At 35.2% G+C, this 22,692-nt stretch overlaps 1 protein-coding gene across 2 annotated transcripts in view; it reads right to left on the bottom strand.

Moving 5' to 3' along the window:
* Positions 1-22,692, bottom strand: part of LAMA2 (laminin subunit alpha 2) — a 568,286-nt gene that overhangs the window by 110,668 nt on the left and 434,926 nt on the right. For both annotated transcript variants that reach the window (XM_069489233.1, XM_069489235.1), the window contains exons 36-40: positions 20,725-20,887; positions 19,148-19,358; positions 12,677-12,793; positions 11,850-12,013; positions 10,411-10,549 (exon numbers count right to left, since the gene is read on the bottom strand). In XM_069489233.1, the coding sequence (XP_069345334.1) occupies positions 10,411-10,549; positions 11,850-12,013; positions 12,677-12,793; positions 19,148-19,358; positions 20,725-20,887 (794 nt within the window). The remainder of the gene's footprint in view (positions 1-10,410; positions 10,550-11,849; positions 12,014-12,676; positions 12,794-19,147; positions 19,359-20,724; positions 20,888-22,692) is intronic.

The following is a 22,692-nucleotide window of genomic DNA, read 5'->3' as shown; positions in this document are numbered from 1 at the left end:
CCCTGAAGAATTTGAGCACGTGGAAAGGTAGGTGGGGGCGTTTGGCTTTTTTTCTCCCCTCATACCTCTGGCAGACTACAGCTTCCCAAAGTGTTGGAGAGCTTTTTTACCCTAAAGAGCCCAAAAGCTGCTGCCATCAGTGAACTGGGAGCTTCTTGAGAAAAGAACACTAGGCTGCCAGCCACCTCAGGGCCACACCCTGTCACTATAGATCTGAGCTGCCGTGGCAGGCACCATACTGCTTCTCCACCCATGGGTCACCATGCAGATTTTGCAACAGAAATGTTACAAGCCAGAAAGGAATGGAGTCCTATCTTTAGTCTCCTTAAACAGAATAACTTCCATCTAAGAATTTTGTATCCTGCAAAACTAAATTTCATAAATGAAGGAGAAATGAAGTCTTTGCCAGAGAAGCAAACGCTAAGGGAATTTGTCATCACTAGATCTGCCCTTCAAGAAATGCCTAAAAGTGCTCTATACATGCAACAGAACAATTGATACTGACCAGTGTAAAATACCCAAAAGTTATAACTCACATCTCTCATAAAGCAGTCACAAAGCAACTAAGTAACAATCAAAATCTGGAGAGCAATATCTCACATATCAATACTCACACATCAATACTAACATTAAATGTCAATGGTCTTAATGCTTCCCTCAAAGGATGTAGATTGTCTGAATGGATTAAAAACACAAACCAAAATATACACTGTCTTCAAGAAACCCATTTAACTCACAAAGATTTTCATAGATTCAAGGTAAAGGGGTAGAAAAAGATATTCCATGCAAATGGAAACCAAAAGCAAGCAGGAGTAGCTATTCTTATAACAGATGTAATAGACTTTAAATCAACAATGGTAAGAAAAGACAAAGAGGGTCATTATATAATGAAAAAGAGATCACAGGAAGATACAACAATTCTAAATATATATGCATCTAAGACAGGAGCTTCCAGATTCATAAAACAAATTCTATTAGATCAAAAGAAAGAAATAAACAGCAACATCATAATAGCTGGGGACTTCAACACTCCACTAATAGAATTAGACAGATCACCAAGGCAGAAAATCAACAAAGAAAGGCTGGACTTAAAAGAGATTCTAGAACAAATGGACCTAACAGACATTTACAGAACATTCTACCCCAAAACTACAGAATATACATTATTCTCATTAGCACTTGGGACATTTTCCAAGATAGATCATATGTTAGGCCACAAAACAAGTCTCAATAAATTTAGAAAAATTGAAATCATACCATTTATCTTCTCAGACCACAGTGGAATAAAAATAGAAATCAATTTCAAGAGGAACTCTCAAAACTACACAAATACATGGAAATTAAACAAGCTGCTGCTGAATGATCCATTGGTTAACGATAAAATCAAGATGAAAATAAAAAAAAATTTTGAATTGAATGACAAAGGCAACACAAGCTTCCAAAATCTATGGGATACAGTAACAGTAGTGCTAAGGCAGAAATTCAGCCTTAAATGTTTACATCAAAAACAAAGATCACAAACTAACAACCTATGTCACATCTTAAGGAAACAGAGTAAGAGCAAGCTAAACACAAACCTAGCAGAAAAAAAAGGAACAAAGCTCAGAGCAGAACTAGATGAAATGGAAACCAAAAAACAACAACAACAATAAAAACAAACAAACAAACAAACAAAAAACCAAAACAAAAAAACAAAGGATTAATGAAACAAAAAGTTGTTTCTTTAAAAAGACAAACAAAAGAGCACTAGTTAGATTAGCCAGAAATAGAAGAGGAAGGACTCAATCAGGAATGAAAAAGGAGACATTAGAACTGATACCACAGAAATACAAAATACCATCCAGGGACTACCACGGAAACATCTACACACAAACTAGAAAACCTAGAGGAAATGGATAAATTCTTGGAAACACACAATCTTGAGCCTGCTCCTGAACAGACCAATAACAAGCATCAAGATTGAAACAGTATAAATATATTGCAACAGCAACAACAACAACAACAAAGCCTAGGGCCAGAAGGACTCACAGCCAAATTCTACCAGACCTACAAAGAAGAACTAGCACCTGTTCTGCTGAAACTGTTTCGTAACATTGAAAAGGAAGGAACCCTTCCTAACTTGTTCTATGAGGCCAATATCACCTTGATACCAGAGCCAGGAAAGAATACAAGAAAAAAGGAAAACTATGGGCCAAGATCCCTTATGATCATAGATATAAAAATCCTCAAGAAAATACTAGCAAATAGGATTCAACAGCACATCAGAAAGATAATCCATCATGATCAAGTGGGTTTCATCCCAGGGATGCATGGATGATACAATATACACAGATCAATAAATGTGATTCACCACAAAAACAAAAGTAAAAACAAAGAGCATATGATTATCTAAATAGATGCAGGAAAAACATTTGATGAAATCCAGCATCCTTTAATGATAAAAACCCTCAACAAACCAGGCATAGAAGGAACATACCTCAAAATAATAAAAGCCATATATGACAAACTCACAGCCAACATCATATTGAATGGTGAAAGATTTAAAGCTTCTCCTCTAAGAGCTAGAACGAGACAAAGGTGCCCACTGTCATCACTTCTGTTCAACACAGTACTAGAAGTCCTAGCCAGAGAAATCAGGCAAGAGGAAGAAATAAAGGATGTCCAAATCAGGAAAGAGGAGGTCAAACTACACCTGTTTGCCAATGATATGATCTTGTATCAAAAAAACCCTAAGGACTTCACCAAAGGACTCCTAGAGTTGCTAAATAAATTCAGCAAAGTTGCAGATTACAAAACCAATGTACACAAATCAGTAGCATTTCTATATACTAATATAACAGTCAAGCTGAGAGTCAAATCAAGAACTCAATACCATTTACAATAACCACAAAAGTAAATAAAATACATAGGAATATATTCACCAAAGGAGATGAAAGATTTCTGCAAGGAGAACTACAAAATGATGATGAAAGAAGTAATAGATAATACAAACAAATGGAAAAACATCCCATGCTCATGGATTGGAAGAATAAACATTGTTAAAATGTCCATACTGTCCAGAGTGATTTACAGATTCAACACAATTCCCGTCAAAATACCAACAACATCATATTTCATAGATTTAGAAAAAAAATGGTCCTAAACTTCACATGGAACCAAAAGACAGCCCAAATAGTCAAAGCAATCTTAGGCAAGAAGAACATATCTGGAGGTATCACATTACCTGACTTCAAATTACACTATAAGTCTATTGTAACAAAAACAGCATGGTACTGGTATAAGGTAGAGACAGACACTGATGGAACAAAACAGAGAACCCAGAAATCAAACCAAATAGCTATGACCAACTGATTTTCAACAAAGCGCACAAAAACATACACTGGGTAAAGGCCACCCTATTCCATAAATGGTGCTGGGATAATTGGATAAGCACATGTAGAAGAATGAAGCAGGATCCCTATCTCTCACCATATACAAAAATTAACTCAAGATGGATTAAAAACTTAAATGTAAGACCTGAAACCATAAAAATCCTAGACAAGAAAGTAAGAAAATTTATTTTGGACACAGGTGTAGGCAAAGAATTTATGAGTAAGATCCCAAAGGCAAGTACAGCAACAACAAAAACAAATAAATGGGACTTAATTAAACTACAAAGTTTTTGTATGGCAAAGGAAATAATTAACAGAGTAAACAGACAACCTACAGAATGGGAGAAATATCCACAAACTATATATCCAACAAAGGACTAATATCCAGACTTTACAAAGAACTTAAACAAATTGGCAAGAAAAAAACAAATAACCCCATTAAAAGGTGGGCAGAAGACATGAACAGAGTTTTTTTCAAAAGAGGATAGACAAATGGCCAACAAACATGAAAAAATGCTCTACGTCACTAATCACAAGGTAAATGCAAATAAAAGCCACAATGAGATAATATCTTACCCCTATCAGAATGGCCATTATTAAAAAATAAAAAAAAAATAGGTGTTGGCATGGATGCCATGAAAAAGGAATGTTTATATATTGTTGGTGGCACTGTAAATTAGTACAACCTCTATGGAAAACAGTATGGAGATTCCTCACAGAACTAAAACTAGACCTACCATTCAATCCATCAATCCTACTACTGGGTATTTACCCAGAGGAAGAGAAATCATTATATCAAAAAGATACCTGTACTCATATATTTATTGCAGCACTATTCACAATTGCAAAAATAGAGAATCAACCTAAGGGTCCATCAACTAATGAGTGGATAAAGAAAACATGGTGTATATATATATATATATAAAACATGGTGTGTGTGTATATATATATATATATATACCGTGGATATATAAAACATGGTGTATATATATATATATATATATGTACCGTGGAGTACTACTCAGCCATAAAGAGGAATGAAATAATGCCATTTGCAGCAACTTAAATGGAACTGGATAACATTATCCTGAGTGAAGTATCTCAAGAATGGAAAAACAAACACATGTTCTCACTAATAAGTGGGAGCTAAACAACGGGTGTACATGGTCATAAAGTGGTGTAAAGGACACTGGAAATTAAAAACGGGGGGGAAAGAAGGGAGGTGACGGATAAAAACTTATCTATTAGGTACAATGTATACTACTCTGGTGATGGGCACACTATAAGCCCTGACTTCAGCATTATACAATTCATCCATGTAACAAAACCCTTATACTCCCTTAATGTTTGAAATAAAAATTATTATTAACTTAAAAAAATAATCAATTAAAATATATATCTCTATGTGACACAAACACATATATCCTACTGGTTCTGTTTCTCTGTAGAACTCTAAAACTGTTATTGCCATTCTTCTATAATTTTCCTCAATGTTTAATACCTATACTTAACAAAGATTAAAGGTAACTGCATTTTACTCTCCTCCCCAAAATTCAAAGACCTTAAAAATTTTTAACTGACTACCTGACCCATTTCCCATATTATTAGCTTCTTGTCTTTTATGTCTACTTTTAATGCCACACATTTTTATTATGGTTTTCACAATGTTTATTTAGATTTGTACACATTTACTATTTTTTTGTTCACTTTCATCTCTTTAATATCCATGTTCTTTGATTTTGTTGACATTCCTTTTGAAGTGTATTTTATAGTAGTTCAATGAATGCAGTGTATTTTACAGTAAATGAAGTGTGTTTTATGGTGTATTTTATAGTTGTTCAGCGCTTCCTGTCAGGGTTTTTCCCCCTCACTGATCTGCCACATGAGAGTAAATTTTCAAAAATCCAGTTTATTCCTTAGACACTTGACCCTAAAGCAAGAAAAACTCCTTTTGAAGTTTTTATAGGCTTTTCATATTAGGGATTAAACACTGAGAAGTTACTTATAAGAGTAGTTCATGTATTTATTGGGATATAAGAGTCTAATGCTTTAAGATTGCTTAATCTTCAGGAATATTCTCCTCCTGTATAGTATCCTTTTTCCTAGGCTTCCCCACCCCTTTCTTCAGTTTGCCTAAAGCTTACATCTTGCCTACCCAGCACTGTTCTTTACTGTCCACTATTTTTGTTCCTACGAGAAAATGAAATATTTTCAAATTGTCCTCACTTTCTTCTGTATTTTATGTTATTTTTCCTAGAAATGCCTGAGAAAGACCTTGCCAAAGATTTTTAGAATGATGACTCCCAAGAAATATGGGTAATTGTAGCAAGTGAGAGAATTTGAATTTGGAGAATAAATATAAAGACCACATTGTGTACTGGAGTTGAGGCCAGTGTGATGGTGAAGTTTATGTGTCGACTGGCCGTTGGTGCCCAGATTAAACATTATTTCTGGGTGTGTCTGTGAGGGTGTTTCTAGATGAAAGTATAGTAGATCACCCTCTCCAATATGACTGCCCATCACCCAGTCTGTTGAGGGTCTGAACAGAACAAAAGACAAAGAAAGGAGGAATTCGCCCTTTTTTCCCCCCGCCTTACAGGTTGAGCTGGGACATCTCCTCTCCTCTACCCTGGATCTTTTTTTTTAAATTGAATTCAATTATTTATTATGTATCATTCAAGAAAGATGGATATTTAAAAATTCTCCCAGAATTTTCTGGCATTGTATATAACTTGAAAAAGAAACTACAAGTCAAAATATATCATTGAAAAGAATTTAGCCTTTAAGAATATGAAAGAAAGAGACTATTAGAAAGACATGTTTTAAATGACAATGTCATAGCTTGTTATTTTTCTCATTTTCAACATTATATTAACTTCAGATATGCTTATATATTCACTTTAAATTAGTACTTTTGTTTTTTTTTATTTCAGCATATTATGGGGGTACAAATGTTTAGGTTACGTATATTGCCCTTGTCCCCCATCCCCCGAGTCAGAGCTTCAAGCATGTCCATGCCCCAGATGATGTTCATGGCACTCATTATGTATGTATATACCCATCTCCTCCTCCCCCCTCCCATCTGCCTGATGCCCGATAAACGTTATTCTTATATGCGCACTTAGGTGTTGATCAGTGAAACCAATTTGATGGTGAGTACATGTGGTGCTTATTTTTCCATTCTTGGGATACTTCACTTAGTAGAATGGGTTCTAGCTCTATACAGGAAAATACAAGAGATGCTATATCATCATTGTTTCTTACAGCTGAGTAGTACTCCATGGTATACATATACCACATTTTACTAATCCACTCATGTATTGATGGGCACTTGGGTTGTTTCCACATCTTTGCAATTGTGTATTGTGCTGCTATAAACATTCTAGTGCAGATGTCTTTTTTATAGAATGTCTTGGTCTGGGATTTACACCACCAGCTTCTCTGGTTCTCAGGCCTTTGAACTTGAACTGCACTGCCTTGTCGGCTTTTCTGAGTCTCCAGCTGGTGGCAGACTGTGGGACTCCTCAGCCTCTGCAATCATGTGAGCCAATTCCTCATAATAAATTTCCTTTTATATCTATCTATCTATCTATCTATCAATCATCTATCTCTCCTATCTCCTACTAGTTCTGTTTCTCTGAAAAACTCTAATACAGGCAGTACAAGTTTTTCTCAATTTTTCATACTCATTCCTAATGAAGATCTAACTAAACAAACACTGAGACAAACTGAGAAAGAAGATTCAGGATTAGAGACTATTACGCAACATTGTGTGGGTGTGTGTATGAGAGAGAGACAGAGAAAGTTTCAGACAATGACAGTGACTGCAAGGTGAAGAAGAGAGACAGAAGAAAGGAAATCTTAAGTTGCCAAGGGAAGTGAAAGCGTGATTCATTTTTTTTTTAATGCAACATACTTAGAAGAGTTGAGAACTGCCTAAATTTTCCACATCAAAGTATATAAACCAAACTAGCACATTTCATTGACTTAGAAAAAGAAGGAGAAATGGATGAAAGGAAGGAAAATGACATTTCAGATCAGTTAAAGAATGTGTAACGATAGTTGTGTGGCGATTCTTCATTAAGAACCTGAACTATAGAATTCATTCCACATTAGCCTTCTCTTGTTTGTTGTTTGAATATACCAGATTGAAGTGTACAGCATCTAGGACCTTTCCAGTGGAGGTCCTCATATCCTATTGCCACTGGAAGTGTGCCTATTGTCTCTAGTGGCCATCGCAAGGGTCCAACAGCATATCAAATCTATTTGTTCACCAACTTGTGAAATCTGATCTGGTAGATAATGTAGGTTTCAAGTTCACCTATGACTTGGAAAAAATTTTTAAAAGGTTTAATTCTTAATTCTCATTTGTTTTAGAGTCTTTTTAAAGTAGGATCCAAGCCATTAACATTAGGAAAAAAAGGACTGGATCTTTGTACTCCATTTTCTAAAAAGTGACTTATTTCCTTTCTCTTTTTCCTTGCACCCATCAGAGAGGTCCTAAATGAGATTTTACCTTGGAGGTTGCATGGAAAACCAAATGTTTATAGTTTTTTTTCTCACCCAACACTAATAGAAAAATAATATTTTTTCATAATGTTTACGTTCTTAAAGTATTTCATCCTGAGATTTAAAGAAATTATCAATGCAATACAAGTAGCTGTTACTCTTTACATAAGAATACTGCACTACAAACTTATTGTATGCAGTCTCCTCCTGCTGATAAGGGATCAACTTTCTTCTCACTCATATTTTCCTTTTAATTCCATTCTTGATTATCTCTGTGTGTTTATAAATAGGTAGACTTAACTAAATTTTAAAGAGTGAAGTTGTTTTTAAAATACTATCTTAATCATGCTTACAGGTTACTTCTGCCATTCATTTGCTTCTCTTCTTATGGTATTTTCAATGCTTTTTTTGGTCTCAAATTATCTCACCTCCATTTTCTTCACAGTGTTAATTGATTGTTATAGTGTTTCTTTAATTGTTCTTTTTTATTTCCTCCTGGAAATGCCCACTTTGTTTCTTTGTTTTTTTCTTTTTAATTTATTGAAAACATTTTTCCTTCTTTGTAGGGTTAGACTCAAATGAGTAGAGGATTCTTCTATATTGTCATTCTTTGAATTCCTTCATAGGTAAATATAAACAGTCTCATCCTTTTGTGTTTATCTATAGCTCTAGCAGTAATATCAGATCTTATATTTATAGGAGATTAATCCTATCTAGGTAATTGCTCAACTTAATATTTGGCAAATATATTTACAGAACTATATTTTAATAACCTATTAAAATTAAAGCATTATATATTCTGTTCATGAAACACAGTCTAGTAAACTTTCTGGGACAAATCAGCCCCCTTTGTATTTTCTGATAACCATTTAATAAATCAGTGATTCTCCATAGCACTTATCTTGTCATTTTTCAACAATTTAATTATTTTTACATGGTTAATGAAAGAGATAAGGAATAATAATAAGAGGGGACATGTAATGCATTGCAACTCACCAAAACTCTATGTTTGAGGTTGGTTAGCCTACCATCGGTGGTAAGGAGCAGTAAGCACACATTTCATGTCCGCATAAAAATTAGAGTTTCTTAAGTGTAAAGTGATGTTTTAAATTTGAGTGAAATTAAACAGCTCTTTAACATAAAATGTTAGAAGAAATTTATAAGGATGATGCAATGACAATAGCAAAATTTTTATTGGTAAAAAAGATGGTAAATAGCATGAAAGGTGTCAATTATAATGAAATTCATTCATTCATTCATGAGTACCTACTATTTGCCGCACACTGTGCTAGAGGCTGAAAATGATCATCCAATAAAACAGGTTAAATGGAAATGGTGAAATTGGAAATTAAGGTCTTTAAATTTATAAAAAATTACCTCAAAGAAGATGGATTAAAATTTAGTGTAAATTTGAAAAATAGGTTCATTATGAAAGGATAACTGAACATAGGAAAGCTTTTGCGATGATCATGCCGCTATTTTATATAAAAAGTAAACAGAACATATGGCATTATTAGAACTCATTCCAGAAAGCCAAATACAGCAGTAATTGCTCATAGAATGTGATGCATTCATTATAACCACAAAATTAACCTCCTAAGACTGTGGTAAATATCTCTAATATTCCTGAAATCCAAGAGAGCATTTTTGCCCATACCGAACCAAAGAAAATATTGATCCGTTTCTTTAACGCCATTATTTATGTATATTTCATTCACAGTCGAATGCCCAATCAGGCTTTCCCTCACCCCACAAAATTCTGATGTATTTTCAAAATTCTGTGTGAAGCAAAAGGAGTAAATGATGGTTCTGAACATTTTAACTTACAGCATGCTCCCTATGAGATTTTTTTTAACCTAAAATAGTATTACCAAGGTTTATCACACAGCTTATTTATAAAATGTTGCTCTACATATAAATAATGGGAATTCATCACTATTGAAAATATTCAAATAATGTGATATAACTCGGCATCTTAAAACTCTAAAAAATTGGTTCCAAATGTTTTTCAGCAATGACTACAGCCAAAGTTTAAGAGATTTTTCCATTCATAAAAACGGCAGAGTTTAGAAGCATAGGATCTGATGTACTTTGCAAAATGTGCATTTTTATAGGCAAACTTCATATATAAACAACTTGTGTGTGATTATAAGTAATGGTGTTAATTCCCAGGGCACTTTTTTTTTTTTTAACTGACATTTGGCATAAATGGTGATAAATTCCCATGTCCAGAGTGTTCTGCTTACCTATTTTTATTTTGTGAGTTGGTCGCACAAACCTCCTTGGTCTCTGCTATAATTTCAACACCCTGACAGTGGTAAGTAGTAGATGACTGAGCAAAGAGTTCTGGTACAATAACAGCATACTAAGAATTTTGGGATAAAATTTAAAAGAGGCTTTCAAATATAATTCAAAACAAATACACTAATTTACTAATATTTTCCAGAGCTCACTTAAATTTGAAAAATTTGGTTTAGGTATTCAAAAAGGTTGATCTCCATTCTCAGCACACATATTATTTGTTTCTTACCTGTTTTGTAGCTTCCTGTGCAAGACCTTTGGCTTCTCTGGCAACTTTCTCAGCTTCATCAATATAGTCCTTAATATTGCTGTAAGCTTTGAAGGCTGCAGTGGCATTGAAGGAGATGTTCTTAGCTTCATCAAGAATTCTGTTGGGATGACCCAAGAAACAAATGTTAGAGCACTCAATGGTACTCCAGTGAAGAACAACCTAATTATAACAAATACGGCTTTCAAATGATCGTGGTCAATATAATTATGACAATTCCAAATCATAGTGAGATATCCACTTATTGTATTGTGTTGTAGTTTTCAACTTAAACTCATATCTCTAAATAATTCAGCTATGAAATACATATCTTAAATATCCCTAGCATCCTCCCAAAGCCTCTGCAACCATGTGTACAGGCAAGTATGTGCAGAGAGACAATCCTTTATATTATTTCTGGAGCATACTAAAGGTTTCAGAGCACTTGTTCTACAGTACTGGAATTAATTTCACAAAATTTCCTGGGGCAGGTGCACTTCCTAGGGGAGGATAAATGAGTCTCAGGTTAAATGGCTTGCTTCAGGTTACTTGACCAACATGGCCTTAATTAAGGAGTTGGAGTCTGGGTCTGCTGACGTTAGCTTACTGTTCATCTACCACTCTTCCCTATAAAGTGGCAAAAGTTTGTTACAAAATGAATTGTGCATATAATTCCTAGGGTCTTCAAAACTTAATATTTTCCTCGGTAATAATTAATATTAAATATGGGAATATAGTCTTGCATGTGGTGTAGATTTATTTGGGAAAATTATTCTCGAGGCTAAGAGCACTTCTATTTATTATGACAATCTCAAAATTGTAGGGGAAGCATATCAGTTAAATCTAGAGGGCTGTTTACAAGTCAAACATACCCTTCCCTCTTACCCCTCCCTCATCTGGCCTATGTAATAATCCCAGCTAGAGTAAACTATTATTTTATGGAGCTGTAGATAGTGTCTCCCTGGGGTTTAAAAGAGAAAAAAAGATTTAAAGGCTATGTATGTGACACATTTTCAAAAGCTACCCTTTTAACAATAAATTGTTTTGATTCCATTAGAAATATAAAACTGAACTTTGAAGCAGAATGTGTTTATATGTATATTATTTAAAATGCTAATAAGGCAACTGCTGTGCTTCCCAATAAAGAACAGAAAATATTTTTTTCTAACTGTAGCTTAGGGCTATGTTCACTTCCTACCAAGCCATATTTGAATCTACTTTTAACTCACACTTTTGATGCTGCTCCAGTAGAGGTTGGCCCAGACTCTCCTAATTAGGCCCTTCCACAGAAAGGCCATGTAGCTAGTATGTTTATAATTATAGAAATCAAGATTTGAAAGTGATTTTCTACCATTTCTGCTAGTCAAAACTTTTGAACAAGAGTCCAAATACACAGACATTTCCAACAACAAATGACATACCCATCGAGGACAGCAGATGAATCATTTAACTGAGCCGCATGGCTCTCAGCCTGGGACACCTTTTCAGCAAGCTTTCTGTCCTTCATTTCTTGGGAGAGGTCATCTATTTTATCTTTAAGTTCCTCAGACATAGGTGGCAATTTAGTCTGAATGTCTTCAACATACTGATATGTAGAAAAGAGAGGACATTTTAAGCAAGTGAATCTAAACCTCCTCTTACTTACTAATTTCTCTATGAGACTTAGTTACACATGCTTAGGGTTTTTTAATGAAACTTCAAATTTACTAACATAGCAAAAAGAGAATTTAGAATAAAAACTATTACTTAATAACAGATTAGGAAATTTATGAGGCCAGCTTATACCAAGAAGAACTTATCTTTCTAAAAATGCTACTTCATAGGTATAAATGCATAAATGATAGTCATTAGGATCTTTAGACCATTTGCATTTCTATTACCATATATCACTCTGTGTAAGGCAATAGACAATATGTTAAAAGCTTGTTTATAGATTTACATTTCTCTTTTAACTAATGTTATATAAATATTGAAGCAGATCGTTTAAGTGCTTCTCTAAGAAAAAGAAATGCCTTCATCACTGTGGAATAAATACAGATTTTTGTGAGTGGGAGAATAAAATGAAGCTCTAATTGTCACGAACAGGTAGGCAGTGTTACAATAGGATAATGCAAAAATAATTTTACCTCCACAGGAAAACAAATATTAGCATTTGCTCATATTACTGAGATTTCTCATCTGTTCCCATTTGTTAGAGCCTATGTTATTATCATCTCTCTTTTAACTTTGGGTTCTACCAAATACTCACGTTTATGACTGAGTTGATTTCATCTACAAGACGGTTGGCTTCATCCAGTATGTCATTGCCCTCTTTTAAAGTGTTCTCAATTTGCCGTTTGCCACTTTCAACAGCCTCCTTCTTTTTCTATAGTGTGATATGAACAAGACATCAAAATCCCATTTGGGTAAAACCCAATCAAGCCCTTGTATTCCTGACTTTCCTGAGCTGTCTAAACAAAAGCTTCACAAACACGGTACATCATATTGACAATGTAGCTAGGTGAGAATGATATAAACTACCCAGCTAGTCAGTCCTCCCAGAGTTATTCTACTTAGAGACCTCTACAGGTAGTTTCTCCTTCCCATTATAAGGAAGTCATCCAAGCAAAGAAAAGTTATGTGATAGTAGCTGAGGGATTAAAACAATTTTTAAAGCAAAATGAAGCATCCATTTTTAACTAAAATGTAAGTGCCAAACATATACTACGGGACAGGTGGTAGTGCACTGAATTACATGGAACTCCATATTGAATTCCAGGCTCTATCTACAAATAAGTACTTTGTGAGCATACACATAAAACAGATTTACTCAATGAGAGTTCTGTAAAATTAAAAAAGTGGGATTTTAAAGGGAACTTAGGGGAAGTACTCCTCAAGAAAAAGAGAAACTATAATAGGCAAGGATAAACCTAATGGACTGTTTCATAAGAAAAGAGTAGATTCTAATTTTTCTTTGAAACTTACAGCTTGTCTTAAAACTACATGAAACTCATTCCTGGCCTAGGAGAGTAAAATCGATGAGAGAGAAATATTGCTGTTTCTCCATTTGGAGCATACCTTTGGCTATTTTATTCTTTACATTTCTGACTCATTCCTACTCTTCCAACCACCATTTTACCTATAGATTTAACTGCATCAATTATAATTTTAAGCTTAGATCACTTATGTTTTATATAAATAATAATGTTAATTTATATTCATTTAGATCTCAATAGGTGTTAGGCAGTTTATAAGCTTTTCTTATTTTATTATAACTAGCTCTAGTCCTGTATTTACCACCTTTTAAATGAGTAGGGAATTGAATAAGTTAGGTGCTGTGGTCTGAATGTTTGTGTCCCCCCAAAATTCCTACGTTGAAATCCTAACTCCCAAGGTTATAGTATTAGGAGCGAGGGCCTTTGGGAGGTGATTAGGCCATGAGGCAGAGACCTCATACATGGGATTACTACCATTACAAATGAGAACTGAGGGAGCTCATTCACCTTTCCACCATGTGAGGACACGAAAACACGGTGTCTATAAATGAGAAATTGGGCTCTCAGCAGACACCAAATCTGCTATTACCTTGATCTTGGATTTCCCAGCCTCTAGAACTGTGAGAAATAAATTTTGATTATTTATAAGCCACCCAATTTTTGGTATTTTATTTTAGCATCCCAAATGGACTATGATATTAAACGATTTACCTGGAGTCACATAGTTAGTACAGTGTAGTTAAGATTTAAACCTCGATCTACCTAATAGTAGGATAGATCTTGGGTCTCAGACAATGAAAAGGCTGTCTCTGCTATTATAGAAATCACATTGCTTATTTCCACCGGGATAGCGCTAATTCATACCCTTCTATCCTTCTCTTCAGCAGCCACTTCAATATGTTGCCAGGTACATACATCTAGTTCCTGCTTCTGACCCTTGTACTTGCAGTCCCTTCCACCATGTGCTCTTCCTGTTTATGGCTTGCTTCTTCCCTCCATCCTCTGCTCATGGTCACTTCTCTGGCCATGTATCTAAAATAGCATCCATTCCTATCCCAATCATTCTCTACATACTAGGGCACAGTGATTAAAACTGCATTCAGTGCCAGCCTGCTTAGGTTGGGATCCCAGTCTGCTCATTCACAAGCTTTGAAACTTTGAGCAAGTAATTTAGCCTCCTGTAAAATGCTCAGTCCCTTGCTACTCAAAATCTGGACTGTTCACCAACAGTATTGGCAACCCCTGGAAGCCTGTTAGAAACGTACAATAACAGTCCCTTCTTGGGAACTATTGACTCAGAATCTACATTTTAACAAGAAAGTCGGGGATTGATATACACAGTAAAATTAGAGAAAACTTGGCTTAGAACACTGCTGGGCACACAACAACACTGTAACTGTTAATCATTAATATTATTACCTTATTTTGTTCTTCTTCTTGGCACTCACTTATCTAAATTATATTCTATAGGGTGGCCATTAACATACATAGATAATATTATTTATTTTTTTAATATAGATTGACCCATCTCAATGACATTTTCTGAGATTTGCTAAAAGGACAGATTATTTAATGAAAATCAGAGATATCAAGGCATCACAGATGCACGTACAGGAGCTAGTGGAAAAGCACAGCCTATTGAACTATACATTGCTGATGAAGGACAACACATTGATGGTATCATGCAATATCATGGAACTTGTCATGTATTATATATCAATAAACCATTTATTATGTATGTCGGCCCAGACTTTCAGACATTATCGCCATATTATATGCTTGTTTTTTGGTTTACTGACTGTCTCCCTCACTATAACAGACTCCATAAAAACAGTCTTATATACCATTACCTCTAATACCTAGAAGAATTTCCTCAATAAATATTTTTGAATAAATAAATGAAAACGGAGTCCATTCCTGGGTCCTATGCTGGTGACATTTGGCTCATCCGGCTGATCCCATCACTGACTAATTCAGGGGAAGTTTTGTTACGTCATTTGCTCTTCACAGGCAACAAATGTAGGAGCAGTCCTGACATCCCTGGTTATAAGTCATATCTTATCTTCCAAGAGTCTGATGTTCTTTTAAATGATTGGCAGTTTTAGCCCTTAGCTTTCATATGAACTCATTTAAAGTTCAGCTGCACAGAAATTCAAAAATCTTTTTTTCTGCCAAGGCTTGTTTGTATTAATGAATCCAAGATATTTTAAAATGCTGCACCAATGGAAGGGAGGGGAATACTTCCACATGTGTGTTAAGTGAAGAGCTACACACATTTTGGTTTCAATAAAGTAGTGAATTAGAATATTTTGTAAAAGCTCTGATTGAGTCACTTTAAAAGTCAATTGTCATGCAAAGATCAAAATGTATTCTTTCATACTAAAGCAGAAATGATGATCATGATGATTGAGAGATTAAAGCAATTTTAGGGGTGGCTAATTTTCAGATTAGATACTGATGGCAGACAGCTTTGAACTGAGGAAAGATGAAAATCTGGAGCTCCCAAATATTGATAAAGTATGGAGATAACATTTATTTGTGTGTGATTTATGGAACTTTACTTATTCATTGAAAAAACATCTGTGTTGCCTTCGTAGCAGACACTGTTCTAGCCTCTGGGGATACATGAGGAAGAAGACATGTTCCTCATGGCTTGTCTGGAGGAAGGAGAAAATGGAGATAAATTAATGTATTTTTAAGTAATGATGAGATGAGTGCTATAAAAATAAATACAGAGAAGGAATGGATAGAGGATGGTGTAGTCTATAAAATGCCTAAGATAGGAAGCTTCGAGTGTTTAAGGAACAAAAAGAAATGCTTAAGTATAGAGAGAATTATCCTTCAAAAGTATGGCATAAACATAATTGTTAAATGATTCTGTTTGGATATCAAGGTTGATTATATTTCTACTTTTAACTTCTAATTAATTACAACTTAATTTTTTCCAGAGCTCTGCAAGTTGAACGCCTTTTTTTGTTTGTTTCCAGTGTGTGTGGTGGATTCTTCTGGAACTTGAAAAAACTGTCTTTCTGTCTATCCTTTATGTAGCAATTTATCTTTTATTTTCTTTGCACTCCCTTCTTGTCTAATCAACAGACATCCCTGTCTTAATTTAAAACATTTCTTGCCTTTAGACAAAGCTTCATTTCTTTAACCAATTACAAATGAAAGAATTTTTAAACCCACTTATAATTATAAGACACTCCCCACTCCACCCCTTAGAGATGTCCTGCCTTTATGGACCAAAGCAATGTATGCCCTCAACATATTGACTTAGGGTCTAACATGTAATTCCTGTCTCCCATGAATGTATAAAAGCAAACTGTAACCTAGCTCCCACGGACACATTTTCTCAGGACTTCTTGAGGCCATGTGCTCTAGGCTGGTTGGCTCTAAATAAACTTCTTTAAACTATTTTACAGAGTTCAGGTCTTTTTCATCTGTTAAGTCTCAGTGGTACTCAAGCTTAATGATGCATCTGTATCACTGAAGGGATTTTAAAACACAGGTTGCTGGGCTTCACTCTCAGAGTTTCTGAGTTGATAGTTTGGGAGTGGGGCCTGAGACTTTGCATTTTTAACAAGTTTCTAGGTTATGCTGCTGCTGCTGCTCCAAGGACTACATCATGAGGAGCAGTATTTGATATAATCAATGTCTGTGTTTAGCACACTCCCTGAATGCGGTAGGGGCTTGACAAACATTTTTAATAATAAAATTATACACTTACCACCATGAAATAAATAGAAAACATTTGTGTTAGGTCTTAATTATATCATCTTCTTTGTGGGCACAGATACAATGGAGTCACTTATTTAAAAAACAGCTCATTATTCAATTAAATGAGTACAACATATCAATTGTTCTCAAACCCCGTATGAGCATCAGATTAACCCAGGGAGAGCTTCAGAACGTGGACTCTGGGTCAAACCCCACACCAACCTGCTCAGACTGTCTCAATAAAACACTGTGGGACGTGTCTGTTTAACAAATGCCTCAGGTGATTTCTTTTTTTCAGCCAATCTGGCATTCACTTCCTTGGTAGACTTATGCAACCTTAAATAATCTATCCCTTATTCATGTAATTTAGTTAGTTTATCTATTTCCTTCAGTAAGTTTTAAGGAGCCTTTAGTTAAGCACAGCATATAAAATGAAAATACAAAAAGAACTGCTTAGAACTTCAATACTGACTACATAAACTCCTGGCATTTGTAGGGGTGCCCAAGAATGACGGCTCCTGGTTTTAAACATCTCTAAAAGCTTAAGGCACTATTTACTGTGCTGTATAACTCTTACTGAAATACTTCTCAAATGCTTATTATGCTTTCCACACAGGTAATTTTAATTTCTTAAACTGTTGCCATAAAACGGAGAGGTGGACCTTCGGGTTAGTCACACAGCCGGTGTGTCACGGAGCAGGATGAATCATGCTGGATCCTGTGATAGGCTGGTGGCCCAGCATCCTGCCTCACAAGACCGTGCTTTTTCTGCAGTACTGCTAGCATGTTCGTAGACTCCAAACTGGTTAAGATTAGGTGCATCAGTTAAGAAAAAAGTGAGTCTCTTTAGTCTTCTACCAGAATGACAAGGCTAAGTCCAAGAAGAGGGGCCCAGAAATAAAATATTTTTAAAAATTTAATTCATCCTTTTACTTCTTATCCCAAAGGAAAATGGAGAAAAATGAGTGGATAAAAAAAAAATCCTGGTTTGTTTTATTCAACTATCATTGCCATTCAATCAACATTTCTGAGAACATAACATATGCCAAAGTATTGAGTTATTGTTGAAGGTGAAATTGTATGTTAGAAGAGATATAATTCTGCTGTTGGTTTCAGATCTGTAGTATTCAGATCTGAAATAGAAAAGGTAGGTTTGTTTCCGGGGAGAAAGTTGTTGTGCTTTAAATACCAAACACAGGTTTGTGATGTCATATGTGCTGAATTTACTCCTAGAAAAGGGATCATTTACCATACTAAGATTAAGGAAGAAACTGGAAAAAAAAAAAAAAAAAAGAAAGAAAGCAAGAAAAAAATAAGGGAGGAATCTGTTTTAGTTCTAGACCCATCAACACTCTGAAAAAGACAGAGACGGCCCACAATTTTCAGAGGAGAGCAACACCTCATTTGTGAGGAAAAAGGGGGAACATAACCCAGACCTGATCTGTTCATATTGGTTCCTTTTAAGATTCCAATTGCATAGAATTCATTGCAAAGTAAAAGGGGTATCAAAATTTTCCCAAGCTCTGGTCTCTGGATCTGAAAATGTAGGGAACCTCTGTGATTTTTGGCACCGGATCTCTGAACCAGGTTTGTGGATTAGGTTGGATAAATCGCAAAATCTTATGATATTAGTATTTGAAAATACCTTATATGCTCTAGTACAATGTACTCCTTATAGAGTTGGGGAATTGATGCTTAGAGATGTTAATTGACTTGCCCAATTTGCACTTTAGTCAGTGGCACAGTTGTCATTGAGACCAAGGTCCCCTGAAAGAGCTTCTTCCACTATATCATACTGTCCTTAAAAATATTTAATATTTTAAGTTATCTAAATTTTATTTGGTGGGCAATGGTCATTAAGGACCAAAAAAAAAAAAAAAGAATCATTCCCTGTTCTGCTTCTTAGATGTCTTTGTTTGGAATTGTCATTCTCGACCTTAGTGAATGCGCATCAATTTGACTAGTCCAGCCATGCTCAAGACTGTCCCCCACCTTGAGATTATGATGAAAATGCCCCTAAGGCTTACCTCCAAAGCAGTCATGTTTTTCTGGTTTGCCGTAGATAAGTGATTAGCTTCTCTGATTTTATCTGTGGCTTCTCTCAATAGGTCCCAAGCATCATCAACTTTGTTTTTGTAGTCAGCCAGTTTCTCCCTGAGATCATTCTCCATTTCTTCATTTTTCCCCCTGGACTCTCCAAACAGCTTCTTCACTTTCTTCAGAAGGCTTTCTGCAGCTCTGCAACCACCCCCAGCCCAATAATAGACAATAAACACATGTCACTGCCTCAGGGTTTATTGGTATTAAACTGTGTTATAAAGAGATACTAATATGAGAAGAATGAAAAAATAAGAAAATATGCAAAGCAGCTTCACTACGTACTGAATCAAGTTGAAAACTGGTACGTGGAGGTGGCAAAACCATTTATAATTCAAATTAAAGCAAAAAAGATTTAAAAATATTTTAAATTTATTTGTAAGACAACAATTTCAATTGGAAAGGGTCTCATGTGATTCCCAAGATCTGACTGATGAAATGAGTTTTATAATTCACATCATACACCTAAACAAACTAACAAACAAAAAAACCTCACCTGTTTTCACCAGAATGAGATATTTTCTCTACTACTTTGAATATAAGGGATGGATATTGATATGTTTGCTTAGAAACTGTGAACAGAACTCTATGTTATTGCCATGCTAGTGTAATTTCATTATTTTGATTTACTTTTCTTTTACTTCCAACTGATCTTAGAGTTTCTTGGGTTTAACTTACTTATTTATCCCAAAGCGATAATATCTGAGCCCTTAAGAATGGCTAAATATTTGAAAAACAGTTGTTCTCAAACTATCATGCATCATAATCCCCTGAAGAGCCTGTTAAAACACATTTCTGGGCCCTATCCCCGAAGTTTCTCATGCAGTAGAGGTCTGGGATGGGGTCTGATAATTTATATTTTTAACCAGTTCTCAGGTGTTGCTGATATTGCTGGTTTAGTATATATTATTGAAGTATTAATAACATTGGCACTTAGAAGTTAGCTGACCATAAATGTAAACATGTATCTATTTATTGAGTGCATTATCATAAAGGCTCTTTGGCATTGGTAAAATCACTATCACTTTTCCCAACCCTCAAATTCTCAACCCTTATTTCAAGGTATTAGGTGTTTATTGTTTGATAACTCTTCTATTTAGCATTTCTTAAGATGATAAAATGTATAGGCTGACCTATACATGAAAGCTAAAGTTATAACTTTATTTATCCAAAGGTATTTTTATTAAAACAAAAAACTACTGATAGTTTACAAGTCCCTAATACAGGTGATTAATAAAGCAAGCCCATTAGCCTAATTATAGAAGGGACAGCACCAGAAAAGACCATTTATGTGATTATTTATACAGGCAAGAACACATTTTTGATTCATTTTGGAGCAAGATAAAGTATAATTATATAAGTAAATGAAAATAAACAAACAGCAAACCTCTCCAGGTCATAAAAACAAAGTATCTTCTGTTCATATGTGTAATGAAATTTTAGAAAATGGTAAATTATTTGGCAATCTCAGTTCATCACATGAATAAACGACAGAGCATCTACTCACACCAACTCATCTTCAGCAACTTCCTTTTGTGTATCTAGATTTTTCTTCCTCAGTTCTTTCATCATCTGATCAATCTCCTTCTGAAGCCTTTGCAAATTTCTCTCAAAGGCTTTGTCTTGAGTTTCTAGAGTTTCATTTAGTTTTATAGCTTTTTCATTTACAGCTGCAGGGGGTAAAACAAATTTTGTAAATTAGTAAACAAAAATGCCACATGCATACATGGCATTGAGCATCTGCTCTTTACCACCATTTCCAAAGGAAATGTATTTTGCCATGAGTGTTCCTGCTGGGAAACAGAGATGCAGATGAGACCACAGTCAGTAACAAACAGGGAAATGTGACATATTTCTCTGTATTATATTTCTTTGAGGGGGGCACAGTAATTAAAGCATGGTGTTTCTGAACTCAAAAGGAAAAAACACAAATAATGAAGTGGCTCAAACCATATTCAGTTAAGAGGCAAAAAATATAATATACAGCATAACACTTGGAAGCTGAAAAGACAAGCTCTGCATTGCTGATAAGACAGTCATATTAGGTCAATTTTAAAATACTGAGCATGGAAATTTTCTCAGCGATGAGATCTCTGAAAAGGAACCTGTCCTTGCATTTCCACACACTTCTTTGGTGCTCATTTTTTAAAAAGGAGTGAGGAAAAGAGCACTGGTCTAGGGACAAGCGTTATAAATTAGGCTTCAAAGCAAGAACATCCATCGCAAGAGTCCGTGTTTATTATGCATTAAATGGGGTTTCAAACTATGCTCTTTGGAATCTTGGGATTCTCCAGGTACTTCAGGTATTCTACAAATGATGTCTGTTCCACCAAGAATCGGTTTTATAGGCTGATGTTCTGGGCAAGATTTCATTTGAGAAAAGAATTCTATGTCAAATAAGTTTGAAAAACTGGTGAACTGAAACATTTACACAGTTCTACCATGAGTTGTAGACTGAAGTTTCCTGGACTGTGTTCTCTGGGGCATTTATTTAGTGAGTGGAAGAGAGACGCTTTCTCAAACTCTTCTCTGCTGAATACTTATTTCTATAATATTACCTATGAAAACTTCTAAAATGAGGTGTCTGGGATGGCCAAGAGACATGGTCTACCATTCAAGGGTGCATCTGGAGACCTCCTTTAAGACAAAGAATCCTGAAAATCCATTTCTATTATTGGAGAGATTTTCCTGGTTTGTGCTGCTCAGAGCTCCTGAAACAGGTGCACACAGGGCAAGGAGAACAGCCAAAGTGGGGTGTGAGATGGTGGGTTAGTACAGTGGTTCTGAAATGTGGTCCCCAACAAGCAGCATCAGTATCATCTTGGAACTTGTTAGAAATGTAGATTCTCAGGCTTTGCCACAGACCTACTGGTCAAAAACTCTGGGCGTGGGGACCAGCAATCTGTGTTTTAACAAGCCCTCTAGAAGCTTCTGGTGCACACTAGGTTTGAGAAACACTGGGCTAGTAGAAGAAATTGTGTTTCAGATTCTAGCCTTTCCAAAATGCATCTTTATAATTTCCTTTTCATTATAAGTGAAAGTCTGTGCAGTCAACACCTTATTCCTGATAGTCATTGCTATAGACTGAATGTTTATGTTTCCCCAATTCTTCTGTTGAAACCCAATTCCTAATGTGATGTTATTTAGAGGTGGAGCTTTTGGGAGGAGACAGCTGTATCTTTTGGAACACATACCTCATTTCTTCTAAGTTAAAACAATTTGTAAACAACTAGAAGAAATTATTAGGGTACACAAAAACAGCTTTAGTAAAATGATGGTGCAATGTATTAAGAAAGAAAGCATCATTTTAATAGAAGAGGGTTGAGTGCTCCACTGCTTATGTACATGGCATTTGGAAATGCTCTGAGCATTTTTAAACTATAGATGAATGTGCTATTTAATCTTTTATTCAAAGGTTTATATTACCACTTCAATATATTTTCTTTTCCATAGTATTAAAAGTAATTGTAAAATA

Source organism: Eulemur rufifrons, chromosome 15, assembly GCF_041146395.1.
Source record: "Eulemur rufifrons isolate Redbay chromosome 15, OSU_ERuf_1, whole genome shotgun sequence".
NCBI lineage: Eukaryota > Metazoa > Chordata > Mammalia > Primates > Lemuridae > Eulemur > Eulemur rufifrons.
Note: the sequence above shows the minus strand (reverse complement) of the source record. Positions and strands in the feature narration are given on the sequence as shown.